Source organism: Nelumbo nucifera, chromosome 8 (assembly GCF_055504915.1).
Source record: "Nelumbo nucifera cultivar China Antique chromosome 8, China Antique-T2T, whole genome shotgun sequence".
Classification (NCBI taxonomy): Eukaryota; Viridiplantae; Streptophyta; class Magnoliopsida; order Proteales; family Nelumbonaceae; genus Nelumbo; species Nelumbo nucifera.
Window position 1 is genome coordinate 49,717,164 of NC_142656.1, and position 15,655 is coordinate 49,732,818.

A 15,655-nucleotide genomic window follows, 5' to 3' on the forward strand; every position below is an offset into this window, starting at 1 on the left:
AACAACACACTGGTGATCTGCAAGCTATGCAGATTTGGGTTTTCCATGTTTGAAGACCTCCCACCAGTCCTATTGTCCTTAGAAGACACTTCTCCTGATATTGAAGACATATTCTACCTCTGACACCAACCTACAGCTGTAATCTCAACAAGAGGGACAAGATTTCAGACTTACCGGAGCTGTTACTAGGCTGAGATTAACTTCCTATAGTTCCTAAGACCTCTGAACGCAAATCTCGGAAAAAAAAAAAAACTTCTGTAAATGGACTGAAAACACTCACTATAACCAGTTCTGGGCTGAGAGCAGCTTCTATGGCCAAAACCACCATTTCTGGAAGTCAAACCTGGGCTGTGACCACCCCTTGCGATCTGTTCTAACTCCCAGATAGCAACTAGGACTGTCCACTCAGTCCTTCCTAGATATGTTATACACAGATCTCTCTAGTAGCCAAATGGCTACTAACTGCTGCAGAACCACTAGTAGGGCATAAACGGCTGGGAAAACCACTCCTTGGTCCCTACACCCAAAGAGAAACCCTAGACAAAGACCTTTCTGTAGTCTTCGATCAGTCCTAGGGCTTCTTCACAGTAGCAGAGATAAGAGAAGATAAAGAATAGAAGACAGAATAAGGAAAAAGGTAAGAAACTAGATGTAATCAATGAAGCCGATTGGTCCTCTGATACCATGTTTGCTGAAGTACAGCAGTAGAAGAAGAAGAAGAAGCTTGTTAATGGGCGGCAAAATGTGTTCTCAGCCAGCCCTAGAAGCTATTATATATATTAACAATAAGATATTAAAGGAATAGACTAGAATGCCCCTGATTAGTGATGGGACACCTAGACAGAATAAAATAAAACAAGTTTAGGCCCATAACAGACTATAAAACTGGAACATAAAAGATAAATAAGCTCACCAACACTTAACCACTCGATCCAACGATAATTATAACTGCCATACTATAAAAACATATATGTAAACACATGTTGTCCAGGCTTAAATGATTACCCCTAGGTAGAAGGCCTAGACTCTAAGTCTTATTCACACTTATGAACCATGAACCATCCAACACTCTTTCACCCTAGAAACACACTACATAATATCCCTTCTGTCTCCAATCACATTGAGCAGACAAGTCTCCAGGTCTTGTTCTTGTCTTGGTTATACTTGTTTGCATCCCTGGATTTTATGTCTGCATAAAATCCATTACAATTTGGAAAATGGGTTTTGGTATTTAACATATTGTTATTTGAAAGAGAGGATGGGAGTCAATCAGAAAAGTGTTAAGCTTTGAAGGTTTTGGTCAACATTGATACTAGAGAGTTCTTTAGGAAATATATAGGAAACAGTATTTTTCATTGGAGCTGTGTTTGGTTGCAATGCAAATAAATCTGCACCGATGCAAAACTATACAAATGATTCGAGTGTAAATTCTGACATATTTTTGTTTCAAATTTTAGCTTATTTTGTTTGATTGCAGTACAAATGAAGTAAATTAAGACATGAAGCAGAATAAAATAAAACCCAAAACAAAATTAAATGAGAATTTGCATTTTTTTCATTTGCACTCCCATGAATTTGTACTAGTGCAAACAACCAAACACAGCCTGATGAATTTAAATAAAGAGTACAAATAAAACAAAGATGGAAATATCAAAGTTATATTTCATACTAGTAGTACTAGTAACCACAAAGATGGAAATATCATATAAGAAAATATTAAGAGACTATTGTTTTTTAGACAATGCTCCTACCATTGGGCTTATGGATTCAATTCTTTTGTATTTTCTTTGATATGCCTACAACTTTTGAAGGCATCCTTGATCAGCAAAGTAGCAGAAATTGATAGTCTTCTCCTCCAGAGTAAACAGTTTCATTAGGCATCTTTGTACCATTAATTTCTTTGAAATATTAAAAATTAAAGATGTTCAAAACATAATAGATCATTTACATTGACACTTTCAAGAACTAAGAATCAACCAACCATCTCCCAAAATATGCCCCATAAAGACAGTGACCATGAAAAAGAAACATGGATGTTAATAAATCAAAAGGAAGAAGAAATCATAAATAAGAGGCTACAAGTGAACCAGAAACTCAAGAAAGTTTACCTGGTCATGATACACTGTTGCAGATTTAAGAAATTTTCCATAAGCATGAAATGCTTTATTTGTATAAGGTTTCAGAGCAACCCGTGCTTTATCAACATGAGGTTTTGCTACAGTTGCAACCTGATTGACATAAGGCTTGGAAAACTTCTTCACTTCCTGTCAACAATCAAAACATTCAATTGGTATCATAATAAGGGTAAAAATAAAGAACTTTAGCATCATAAAATATACCTGAAAGTAAGGATCTGTGAATTCTTGCACTTTGACAATGTGTGGTTTCACAGCCTTTCTAGATGTCTCATAAACCTCAACAGTTTTTGAGCTTATCAACTGAATATGTGGTTCCATATAGGTTGCAAATGACACACATTGCTCTTGAAAATATGGGATCCATCTCTTTATACAGCACAATCAATAATTAGACCATCAAATTTAACCACAAAATATAACTACATGAATTAGCATTACACATAATCTCTTTTAAGAAAGCTGGACTATTGAGCAGCACATACCCACTATATTAAGCATACTTGTTCTTATTTCTATTTAGACTAACTCATTTTATAGCATCTCTTTCTACTATCATTCATGTATGCTCTACAAGTAACAAAAGTAATACATAAAAGGAGAATACAAGTACTACTTATCAAAAATTCAGAAGGGACCAATACCAGTACGCTTGGGTATAGAGGTTGACATCTTCTCCTATTATCAAGGAGAAAGAAAGGTCCAAAAGTACTATGCTGGGTTTATTAACCTTTGGACCGAATATGAGCTTGTTCACATGGGAAATGATCCTTCAGAATGTTGCTGAAGTATATGAAGGAACATTTTGATAGAAGAAAGACTACGCACTTCCTAATAAATCTCAGACCTGAATCCGAAGTTGTTAGATCTAATATCCTGAGTCGAGGAACACTTCCTGACTTGGATACTATTCTTGGGGAAATTCTGAGGGTCGAAACCAGATTTGCCACACAGACTACTCTGGATGGAAGAAAGGAATCCAACATTGATACTGTCTTCCTGGCAACAAAACCAAAAGGGAAGGACTTCTCTAAAATATAGTGCTATGAATGTAAGGAGTTCGGGCATGTTGTTTCTCACTGCAAGAAAAAGTACAAAAATAGCCATGCGGCAATTTCCCAGTTCTCTACACTTGTTTCTCCTATAAAAGACCAATCCACCATATCATAGGTTTTCTCTAACTCCAATTTTCATACCCATCCTGTTTAATCTAACATTTTCAATTCAAGGCATTCATTGGAAATTAGATATTTGTCTACTATTTGTCTTCCCTAAACAAAGGCTCTATGCTGCTTTGAAATTAGAGCAGGTAGCATTTCCTTGAGTCTTAAAAATAGCACCTTCACAATTATTTTGTACAAGCTACCTATTAAACTAGTAAGCTTAAAGCCACTAAAGTGATTATCCTCAAAATTTTTTGGGATTAAGAAAATGGAAGGTAGCATTAGCCCCTAGGTTTATTATTCCTCTCATGAGGATCTCAAAATATCTCCATCAAATCTTATTTCAAGATACCGATATTATTGAAAAAAAGCCATAGAAATCCATCTAGTCCTGAGGCTTTAGATTGCTCCATTAAAAACACTACTTCCCCATTTCCTCCTCAAAGGATCTCATAGCTTTCAAGGTACAAAGGCGAGGCTAGCGACAAGAGGTGCCTTTACCCCTAAGCAAGTTCCTATTTTTTATAAATAAAAATCATGAATCCTAGGCAATTCCCTATGTTCCTCTTAAAGAACCATTCAACCTAAAAGCTTAAGCTGTTAGTTAAGGTCCTTGAATAGGTTGATATTTTCTAACACGCCCCCTCACAAAAAAGTCCATTGGGCTTGAAGCGTGAACAAGCACAGGCCCACTCATACCTTGTGTTGAAACTTATTTAATTATAATGGGGGTAACGAGGATCGAACACTAGACCACTTGGTCAAAATGGCTCTGATACCATCTTAAAGAACCATTCAACCTAAAAGCTTCAGCTGTTAGGTAAGGTCCTTGAGTAGGTTGATATTCTCTAACAGTTCCATAGTAAAAAGCAACCATATTTTACTAGTAACCATCTATAAATCTTGTTTAAAAGTATAAGCTTCATATTAAAACATAGAAAATCAACATATTCATGAGAAGAAAGAAAAGAAAATTCACTAGTAATGTAGGGGCCAAGCCTGTTTTTGTCCTAAGAAAAGGAAATATAAAGAAAGGTTGGAAGGACAAAATTCCAAGTTCTTCCTTTTTTATCGGTTCAGGTTTTGAAGTCTTCAAGGGTTTCAAGACAGCATACACCAACATGTGTGTTGATCGAAACCTAACAATTAAGAAAATAATAATAAACTAATACATAAACCCCAAAAATGAATAATTTAGTTTAATAATGTCTATTTTATTGTAATCACAAAAAATAATAAAAATATTTCATAGCACCATGTACAGAACAGCTAAGTGCTTAAACAAGGTAACCTTCCAAGGGTGTGCCTTGTAACATAGGTATTGCCTAGGCAACTATGACCTCTCCAACTCAACAGCTGGCACCCATCCAAGGTTGGCTACTAATCCTTTGATAAGTAGTTGCTTTGCTTCAGGATGGGTTTCCCATCAATTTCTAGTTTGGGGACAAAATTCTTCCATTTCCTACTGTCAGCTAGGGAGTGAAATTATTTATATTTAATGTTTCTATCACCTTCCTTGATTCATCTGCTTATCAATTTTTGTCTCTATCGATTTCTTCCTTCAATGTTTTAAATCAGTAAATGCAAATTATTCATCAATTTCAACCTTTGTTCTCTCTTCTCAAAAGACAAAGGCCCCTGAGTCTTCTTGAAATCAAGGTTGTCTAACTGAGTTAGGATTTGTTCTTTGCAAAAGCCAAAACCCTTCATCAAGCCCCATTTGCATCCTCCTCCCCACCAAGATTTTACCATCCTAATAAAGTTGTGTAAGTGAGCTGCATGTTCTCAAATATGAAGGAAGTTAGGTCACCAACAAAACAATCTAGAGATTTCCATGACTGGGAAGTGGAGGATGTTGTAAATCTGCTGAGCTGCCTTGATGCATTTTCCTTTCAGCCTCTTTCAGCTGACAAGTGGATCTGGATTTGGACAGATGATGGAAAGTTCACAGTCAGATCTTTTGCTGAGAGTATGACTGTTAGAAGGGCAACTGGCTTCCCATATAAACAAATCTGGAACCCTCAACCTCCGTCCAAAATCAAATTCTTGCTGTGCGCTTCTGCACTAGGGAAATTAACAAAAAGCAATCTGGCAAAAAGAGGTCTTAGTTTAGATGATCTTAGCTGTGCAATCCGTTGTCTTGAAGAGGAATCCATTGACCACCTCTGTATGCATTGCAAAATTGCTCGGAGAATTGTCTCCCTTCCTTAATACTGTTGGTATTAGTTGGGTAATGCCGGGTACAGTGAAGAATCTGCTTAAATGCTGGTACCTGCTGGGCTTATCAAAGAAAGGATAGTACATTTGGAGTGCCATTCCAGATGCAGTTAATCAGCACTATATGGTCTGAGAGAAATGACAGAATATTTAGAAAAGAGAAGAAAGAGCCAGAGGTGCTGATCCAGTGCATTGTAGCTAGACTTGCCTCTTGGCTTTCTACCATGTGTTTTGTAATCAGAACTTGTTTGTGATGCTTAATTCTGTCAATCTGTGGGATCTATGATCAGATCCTTAGGGGGTGAATGATTCTTGGTCTTCCCCCCTTTCTTGTATGATTATCTTCATCATGAATAAAATTTACATTACCTTTTCTCAAAAAAAAAAAAAAAAACAATCTAGAGATAAAAGAATAGGGCAATGAGGAAAATAAAGCCTGTGATCACAGGCTTTATACATAGGTCTTAATAAAGCCTGTGATCATACCTAAAAACAATATTAGACAATGAGGAAAATAAAGTAAAATAGTTCAAACTAAGCTGGAATAGGAGAGAAGAAACTATGGCTGAAGAGCAGAGAGATCAAATTCAATTTATCTCAACTGTCACACCCATTTACTAAGATTATAATAAAAAGTAAATTTTCAATATTAGCCCTTCTTAGGTAACAAAAGAATAAAAAGAGAATACATCTAATAACAGCCACCACTTATGTAAATAATAAAGAATAAAAAACTTCTAATCCCTCTCAAGTTGGAGCATAAATGTCATAAAGCTCCAACTTGTTACAAATGTGATCCATCCGTGCACAACCTAAGTCTTTGGTGAAGAAATCAGCTAATTGATCTTCTGACTTCACATATACTATAACAATTTCTCCACTTGTGACCTTCTCCCTTACAAAGTGGCAATCCACTGGTTCTTTCATGAAACGAGGGATTAGAGGAAATGTGGATTGCTGCTTGGTTGTCACAAAACAGTCTAATAGGAGTGACCCTATATTCAACTTTAGCGAAACCAACTCACATGTTGTATTTGCCATGGCCCTATATATTCAACTTCAGCACTACTTGCAACTACACACTACTTTTTGCTTTTCCAAGTAATTAAGTTTCCTCCAAGAAAGGTGTAACATCCAATTGTGGACTTTCTGCTAGTCACCAATCCTGCCCAGTCTACATCTGTATACCCTTCCAAAGATAGTTTTCCCCCTTTCCCTTAGACAGCTCTTGATCTAGAGCACACTTCAAGTATAGAAAAACCCTAATAATACCATTTCCAATGATTTGTGCTTGGATTCTACATAAACTAGATCAATGCTCCCACACTAAAAGAAATATATGGCCTCATGATGGTGAGATAGACGAGTTTTCCCACCAGTCTTCTATATCTCCTAGGATCATCCAGGAACTCCCCCTCACTATCAGAAATCTTGATATTTGAATCAATAATGTCCATTGGTTTTGCTCCTAGTTGATGAGGCCAAAAGAAAGAAAAAAAAGAAAAAAAAGGAAGAAAAGTGAATGTATTCCATTTTGCATGTTTTTGTAGTAGGACCCCAAATTGTTGTTTTTAGGTAGTTTTGTTGACAGTTTGGGACCAGGGGGATTTTCGTTATTTTATAATTCAAATTCTGGTCAGGGGCAGTTGGGTGCATAGCTGTTGGGTTTGGGTCTCTTGGGTTTTTCTGTTACAAAAGTTATCTTTTGGGGGTTTGTTTTGTTCTTAAGGAGTTGTTTATGAAAGGGAAACAATCCAGGGGCTCATTTGTAAATAATTTTAATTGGCTTCTCCAACAAGCCATTGGGTCATATAAAAGAGAAGGGGGCTGTTTCTGTAGGGGTCTTTTTGTTTTTTTCTCTCTTGTTTGATCTGTAGCTCAGCCCCAGTTAGGGTTTTCAAGTATTGGGAACTTGGGTTTTGAGGAGTCGACCCTTTTTGACACCTTCCAATCCCTTTATCGCTACATGTCCGCATGGGAGGCCAGCATGCTGCCATTGTTTTTTTTTGCTTTAGAGCTTGCTTCCATTGTTACTATAGCGGAACTGTTCCAGAAGATTTTTACTTCGGTTTCAAGTCTGAAATCCCTAAACATACAACTCGTTTTGTTGTTATCACTTTGGTACTTCTTGTGCTTATTGATGTATACTTGAAGTACTGCATGTACTTTATTTTTCTGTCCACATCACTAGTAGTCTTGTCTCTAATAAATCAAGCACACATTTCCTCTATCATAGCGAGATTCCCCACTACAACCTTGCTACCTCAATACCTAGAAAATACTTCAAGTGCCCCAAGTCCTTGGTCTGAAACTACAGTTGCAAGAATGATTTCAACTCCTTGATTCCCTATGTATCACACATAATAATAATATCATCAGCGTACAAAGCTAGGACATTCTTACCAAAAAATAGATCTCTACTAAAAACAGAGTGGTACCAAACTGGGCCCGTGACATTGTCTCAGCCCATAATTTTTTTTTTGAAGGATAAAAGGAAGTTTAATTAAACTGAAAAAACGCAGTACATCTCAAAATGCTGGTTTTGCCTAGTTGACAAACCAACTTCAAAACAGAAATTACAAGAAATAATTTCTTGGAGAAGAACCACCTCTGGTTTGATACTTCAAAGCAATTTCTTCACTAACTTCCTCCTTCCATTCCTTATACCCCTTACAGTTCAACTAAGAATCCTCATCTTCCTCCCCCATTCCCTGCCTTCCCCCTCCCCCCAAATCACTCAATCTCATCCAGCCCCTCCTCATCCCACCCCTTTACTTTTCCCAAGTATTCTTCCCTCTTCTTTTTCTCTTCTCTTTTCTTATTTTAAAACTTCCCAAATGCTATTGTCGCAAAACCTTCCTCTCCCCAAAAAACTAGGCCAAGAGACTTTCCAACCTCCACCTCCCTCTCCACCAATTTATTAATATTTATTTCCCCATTTTGAACTATTTCCTTGACTTCTTGGTCTTTTTGTGTATGTTCTGCTGCCTCCCTCCCTCCCTCCCTCTCTCTCTCTATCCCTATTCCCAGTCTCTGAACCTTCTCCTTCTTCCCTTTGTTTCTCTTCTTCTGAATTCTGAGTAGCATAGTTGTCAAGGCGACGCCTAGGCAACAAGGCGCCCTTGGACGCTCACCTCGCCTAATCGCCAAGCAGTTTTCTATAGTGTATTATACAAAACTTTTATATTCTTAATTTTTTAGGTTATAATTTTAAAATAGACATTTTAAACTAAAATATTCATTTTGTGTGTTTATATACTAATTTCTTTTTATTATTTTCTTATTTGTTAGGGTTTAATCAACACGAGCATTGCTAAATGCTGTATTGAACATTGAAAAACTTCAAAACCTGAACCAATAAGCAAGGAAGAATTTAAAATGTTGTCTAGCCAACACATTTACTTCTTTTTCTTTACTAATTTTGTGTGTCTATACTATATGCCAATTTTCTTCTTCCACCTTTTCTTTTCTTCTTTTCCTATAACAGAAATAGGGGTTCAGCCCTTATATTTTTTGAAATTTCTTTTCTTTCTTCTTTTTCTCTCATGAATATGCTGGAATATGTTGATTTTCTATACTTTAACATGAAGTTTATACTTTTCTCATGAAAATTATTATGGAACCTAGAGAACTACCCTAGGATACATATTTTTACTTGAAAAAATCCATCGCCTAGGCGACGCCTAGACGCCCGCCTAGGCGACTACGCGACAAGGCGCCCCCTTGTCGCCTAGCCTCACCTTGGCGCCTTGAAAACTATGCTGAGTAGTGCCTATAAGCCTTCTTTTTCTATTGGAAACCCGATTCCGTACTCCACCCCCTCCCTCCTCCTCTCTTAGTCTTCCCTTTTCTGTTATTTTCTCTCCTATCTCTTCTTCTATTCCTTTTCCTTCTTCCCCTACACCATTGTTTGGAGTTTCCAGCGTCAGAATGCTCTGCGAGCTAGACTGACTCACCTCCTCAAGTTCGTGTGAAGACACCATGTTGCTTGGATCAGATTGCGCAAATATTCTTTCTTTTCTTCCTTCTATTGCCTCTACTATATTCTTTGTAGAGCTTAAAACTTGGTTGACCAAAGACCTCTTTCCTTTCTGAACATACAACCTCCCCCAAGACCCCAACTCTTCTTTGTCGGCTTCTTGAGAGAATTCATCTTTATTGCTTTTTGCCTTCGAGTTAGAGTCAGAATCCCCTTCTTTCAGCTTGTTGGAACTATCTTTTTCGGATTTTCCGGGCTTCTGCTTCTTTATTTCTCTCTCCATCCAAGATCTTCTCTTCTATGTCAGTTCTCTGCAAATCTCCTTCCGTTGTCGAGCTTATCACTATTCTTTTGTCTTTCTCTCCTCCCAAGATCTTAATCTTTCTTCCATTCTTATATTTGGTCACCACCCAAATCCAATTTCTTTTTACTCCTTCCTTATCCCCTCTGCATACTTGTTTCCTAGAATTCAAGCAGTCGAAATTCGTTTTCTTCAAAGAGAATGTTCTTTCGATTTTACCCCTCTTGTTAGCCCTTCTCTTGATTCTCACCCCTCTTTTAAAGTTTACCGCTATCCTGTTTCAGCGATAAACTCATTTTACGCCTCGCTCCTATCACTGGCTGGTGACAATTTTGTTCCCCTTCTAATCACCCCTACCCCCTTTTGAAACAATGTCCTACTGATTCAAGCCCATCAACCTCCAAGTGTCCCTTTTCGAGAAAAACTCTATGTGGAGGGTGCATCTCCTCCAAGGTCCTTTCTTGAGGAGCTAAAATCTTTCTCGGAAATGATCCCCTGTTCAAAGACTCCCACTATGTGTTCCTTTGCAAAAAAGGGCCCTTCAGTTCCCATTTGCAAAACTACCTTTTACCACCCCCGCTTTTCCGGCATCTCCCCTCTCTCTTCTTCTTGTCCTTCCAACTCCCCGACCTTTTGCTTTCCATTGTCTTCCTCCTCCCGACTTGCGTTCTCAAGTTCAACCAGCATCCTAATATCCTTTGCAGGGTAATCTAACTCCTGGATTCGATCAGGCAAGGCCATTGAATCCTCTTGAATCCAATGAAACGAGATGCAACCTTCAATAACCAACCTCAAATCATACCACTCTCCATTAAAGTTTAACGCCATACTCAGGGGGATAAGATGTATGTTCTATGGAGCGGAATCCCTAGGACATTAATCCAGATAAGAATCTTGCTACCCACTTCTCTAATTGCCCCCACTAGCGGATTCCATCTACCCAACCTAAGCTCCGGTGACCTGAACTTTGATGTTTCTCTACTCAGAAGTTCATATGCCTCCTCCTTGCTACGGAAGAAGAAGAGAAAGAAACCTACATTTAACTTTCTCACCTGGATGTCTCCTTTTGAACTCCACTCCGATTTGACCCATCTCAAGACTTCCCCTTCATCAGGTTCAACATTAACAAATCACCCTACCAAGCACTTCTCTAACCAGCGCACCCTCTCTAAAGCACCTTTGCTCGAATTTACATAGATCTCTCTCATGGTACCATCCTTTCATCCTCTGAGGTCATACCAATCTCCTTTGGGAGCACAAGATTCATTTTCTCTACCACTGTCTTTTACTTGCATTGCTTCCCTACCTTCCCTTGAGCAACATTACTCAAGAGGCTGCTCCATATACACTTCCTCCTAAATATCACCATGGAAGAAGACATTCTTCACATTTAGGTAAAACAAAGGGCAAAAGAAATAATAACACATACCCCAATTTAGTAAAGGAAGAGAAAGTATCAATTTAATCAATGTCATATATTTGGGTATTATCCATTTGCTACCAACTATGTAAACCCACTAACAACCATCAAGCCAGTGCTTAACTATGTAAACCCACTAGTTCCCTACCTTTCCACACTACCATCAAGCCAGTGCTTAACTATGTAAACCCACTAACAACCTACTGCCTTCTTCCCAAGAAGGAGAGGACTGGGATCCCAAGTATGATTAAATTTAAGAGCATTTAAGTCGCAGCCAGTGAAGACTATTTCAAAGGAGATAAAGAGTTCTGAGAAGGCTTACGCATGGGCACTGAGACTTGTCTCTTATCCTACCAGTCTAGATAAACCAAACCCAAGGTACAATCGAAGCAGGAAAAGTGAAGAGCGTGTTGATTAGGACTGGTTAAGTGCATTTCAATTTACCCCTGGTAGTCAGATTTACAGGTTTTGCCCAAATTATGTAATTCGCACCTTTAAGCTTAATTGAGGTCATCTAGACAGCCATAAAATCTGGTTGTATCACCCCACTAGACCAACTTCTCTTCTCAACAATGCCATAATGCAGAAAATAATTTTGATATGTTTTCCAGTAAATCCACCAAAAACCCAATCACACCAACACAAGAAAATGCTAAACAGCAAACTCCAACGCCTAGAACACCAAACTCTGATATCCACAACTCGAGAAAATTGAAAAAACCTTCTCAAAAACACTAGTTGATCTCAGTGACATGAATATGACTCGATTATCTCATCAGACCACAACACCCAAGCGTGATTATCCACTAGAAAAATCAAGAATACAAGAAACTAACCTGTAACATCTACAAACAGTCCCTCTTCAAATCACCAAATAGAGGGAGTCTAGAAAACCACTAAGAACCGACAAACCACTGCAGCTGGAGGGATGGAAACCTCCTTCCTTAGAGGGCGATCACTCCTTTTCTCTCCTCTTTCCTTCCTTTTAAGTGTTGAGAGAGTTTTCTATATGTAAAGGACTGTCAGGCATCTAGGACTGATCAGGTCAATAAATGGTGCTCCAATAGAATGTGATCAGACCTAAAAACAGTCTTAAACAATGAGGAAAAATAAAATAAAACAGTTCAGAACTTAGCTGGAATAGGAGAGAAGAAGAGAAGAGAGGAGAAAAAAACTAGGGATGAAGAGCAGAGAAATTGAACTTAACTGATCTGCACTGCCACCTTCTTTTATTAAGATTATAATAAAAGTAAACTTACAATATTAGCCCTTCTTAAGTAACAAAAGAAATAAAAAGAAAATACAACTAATAACAGCCACCACTTACGTAAATAATAAAAAAAAAAGCTTCTAACAAACCCAACACGTATATTCAGTTAATGCTCCTCCCAAGTCCCAAATAGCTGAAAATAGGAACCTATCCAGATTAGCTTGGAAATTTGTCCATGTAAAGGAACTATGGAGAAGAGTTGTCTATTTAAGCTCACAACCATTAATGAAACTGTTGAAACTCCTCATACTAGCCATTGTTCTTTGTTGAGGATTATTGAATTCTGATGTGAATCTTATAGCATTAAAATCCCCCTAACACACCATGATCCATCCCACAACCCTCTAATTGCGAACAATTCTTTCCATAGTTCCCTTCTATCTCTATAAGTGGTGAGACCATAACGTTCACTATCACCCACCAAAAACCAGTTACACAATTCTGCAATTTAATTGACACTAAAAACTGACACCAATTCTTCCACACATTCATAGATATCAGTATGCCATATAGATAGAATTCCCATAGAAGCTCCCCAAGAAGCAGTAAATGGCCATCCTAGATTCCAAAATGTCATATAGAAAAATATCAGTGTGCCATATTAATGGATAACTTTCTTCCTCTATTGCTCATAGCAGAAAACAGAAGGGTGAGAGTGATTGACTAATATGAAGTGAGAAGGGAAAAGTGACCTAAAGTGCAACTTTCACAAGACATATGAATGATTGGAAACTACAAGAGCTAACCAGTAGATTGCAGAAGCTGAATTCATGTCTCCTCAACCAGATAAAGATGATTAAAGAGTTTATAAAAGGGATAAGTTGGATATGTCCCTCTTCTACATGTTCAATCCCTCCATGGAGGAAAATTTTCCATATAAAGAAATATGGATGTTGCATGCTCCTTCAAAAGTGTGTTTCATGGCATGGGCTGCAACAACAGGTAGATGCCTAACTAGAGATGTTTTAGAGAGGAGAGTTGTTAATATCCCATCCACCACGTGTGCTCTTCACAGAGGAAAGGGAAACCTTGACCTCTTTTTTTTTTTTTTTTATAAATAACCTTGACGACATCTTATTGCACTGCCCTCTTGTGGCATCTTTTTTTGATCATTTTTGTGGATCAATAAACCTCAGATGATACCACCCTAGATCTTTAGCACAAATGTTAAAAGCTTAGAAGTTTAAGGGGGGCAAAATGTAGAGTATCATCCCTTTAGAAACAGCATGGAACGTTTGGAAGGAGAGGAGACTCAGAGTGCTTGACAACAAGGCCCATCTCAAAGAGAAGGTGCTGCAATGGGTGATAGCCTCCCATCACTCTTGGCTGGGAGCACATGAATCCTTGCCATGCTTATTTTGAATTAACTCTTGTATTTTGTAGCCCCATCCAGGGGTACCATAAAGGATAGATCCTCTTGTGTAGTTCCACACTGTACATGAACTATATGATGTATATTTTCTGAAGATTTTGGTTTAGTACAAAACTTTACCTTTTCTCCAAAAGAAAAAAGAAATTGAAAGGCAGAGACATGTTGGTCAGCTAATTAACTAATTACTAATCTTATGTTCATATAAAACCAGGATGAGGATACCGAAGAAACCAAAAGACATGTGATTCATCTCTCAAGACTCGGCTAAGTAACCAATCTTAAAGTAACCCCATAAAGAAAAACCCATTAATTAATGTAATTTAATAGCAAAAGGTTGTGGAACACAGAATGCCTGTTGATACAACTTACAGTTCTAGCTGTCTCAATGTGAGGTTCAGCCCAGTTCTGAGCTTGAGCTTTTATCTCTAATGCCTGAAACAATATGGAAATGCAAAGCTAATCAGTTGATTCATTGTAAAACAGACAAATTCATCTGGCAAATGCTCAACGATATTCATAAACCATATCTGACACCAAAACAAATAAAAATTGATAGATAAGAGAATACAACCTTTTGTGATGCAATATGCAGGAAAGGTCTCCCATGCTCATCCCACTCTTTCAACAAAACGGACTGCAAGTTGAGAGAAAAGAAAGCCCGAAAAAAATGCCATCATTTTTTTTCTTCTTTTATATGAGGACACAAGAGAGGCCTTGCCATATATGTAGGCACCAGATTCAGCATCATTTTACCTGGAAATGAAGTAAATGACTTGCAAGCCAAGGTGGAAGCCATGCACCATGAACCTGATCATGATAATGACCAACTATTTAGTCACACAACAGATACTAAGAAGTCTATTTTAATTGGCATTCAACCAGGAGTTAAATTAAATGCAAAACAGAATAATGCACCAGCTACAACTATGACAAAATGCCATTTGCCAATCACTACAAAAGTATAACAAAGAGAAAAGAAAGTGGCATTCACTGGTAGCACATGCCTGTTTGTGTGCATATGTGTGTGTGTGTGTGAGAGAGAGAGAGAGAGAGAGTGAGAGAGAGAATCTGATGGATTTCAAATCACAGACTACAGATACACATGTACAGCCTTCTAAGCCATGCAAACCTGTCATTTTTAGAAAACACCAGATTTCACACAAAACTATCCAGTACGCTCAACTTTGATTAGGTTTAACCAATTTTATGCAAATCCAATACAGGATGAGTTCAATCCTACTAATATCCAGTTCCTGATTTTCTGGGGTTCACTTCAATGCATGGGTTCACTAGCTACAATTGTTAAGAGGCATGAGGGGGTATCTTGGTCTCATCATCATCACCATCATCATCATCATCATCAAATCCTTGTCTCAACTATATGGGGCTACATGAATCCCTTTCCGCTATTCTGTTCTATTCAGTACCACTTCATTACCTAATATTATAATATAAGAATTATTGAAGTTCTATTTTATTATGGGCAGCACAGTCCTTTTATTTGTATTCTAAAACCTATAGAGGCTATTGACTGGTAGGGAGCTATTATATTCCCCTCAACCTTTTTCCCTCTATTTCTCTCTTGCACTCTCTTCTTCTTCCTCTTCCTCTTCTTTTCTCATCTGTATACAGCAGCACATAACAGAAAATTTCGACCATGAATAAAATTAAAAAATCTGCACTTTGTTCTTACCTCCATCAACTCTTTAGTCTTTGAAGTAGCTTCTGACTTTGCATTCATCGCTGCTTCCTGTAGACATGAAAAGTATATTAAACTTTCATCATCACCTAGCTTTAG

The 15,655-nt window shown here is 37.8% G+C and overlaps 1 protein-coding gene across 7 annotated transcripts in view; it reads right to left on the reverse strand.

Annotated features, from left to right (window-relative positions):
- Window positions 1-15,655, reverse strand: part of LOC104611705 (uncharacterized) — a 61,867-nt gene that overhangs the window by 29,831 nt on the left and 16,381 nt on the right. For 6 of the 7 annotated variants that reach the window (XR_016079088.1, XR_016079089.1, XR_016079087.1 and 3 more), the window contains exons 6-11: window positions 15,551-15,607; window positions 14,611-14,664; window positions 14,429-14,491; window positions 14,227-14,289; window positions 2,340-2,504; window positions 2,109-2,264 (exon numbers count right to left, since the gene is read on the reverse strand). Coding sequence is in view for 1 of the 7 variants with exons in the window: in XM_010278879.3 (XP_010277181.1) it covers window positions 2,109-2,264; window positions 2,340-2,504; window positions 14,227-14,289; window positions 14,429-14,491; window positions 14,611-14,664; window positions 15,551-15,607 (558 nt within the window). In the remaining 6 variants the exon portion in view is untranslated. Of the gene's footprint in view, window positions 1-1,751; window positions 1,848-2,108; window positions 2,265-2,339; window positions 2,505-14,226; window positions 14,290-14,428; window positions 14,492-14,610; window positions 14,665-15,550; window positions 15,608-15,655 lie in introns of all 7 variants that reach the window. The other variant, XR_016079092.1, reaches the window with a different exon arrangement.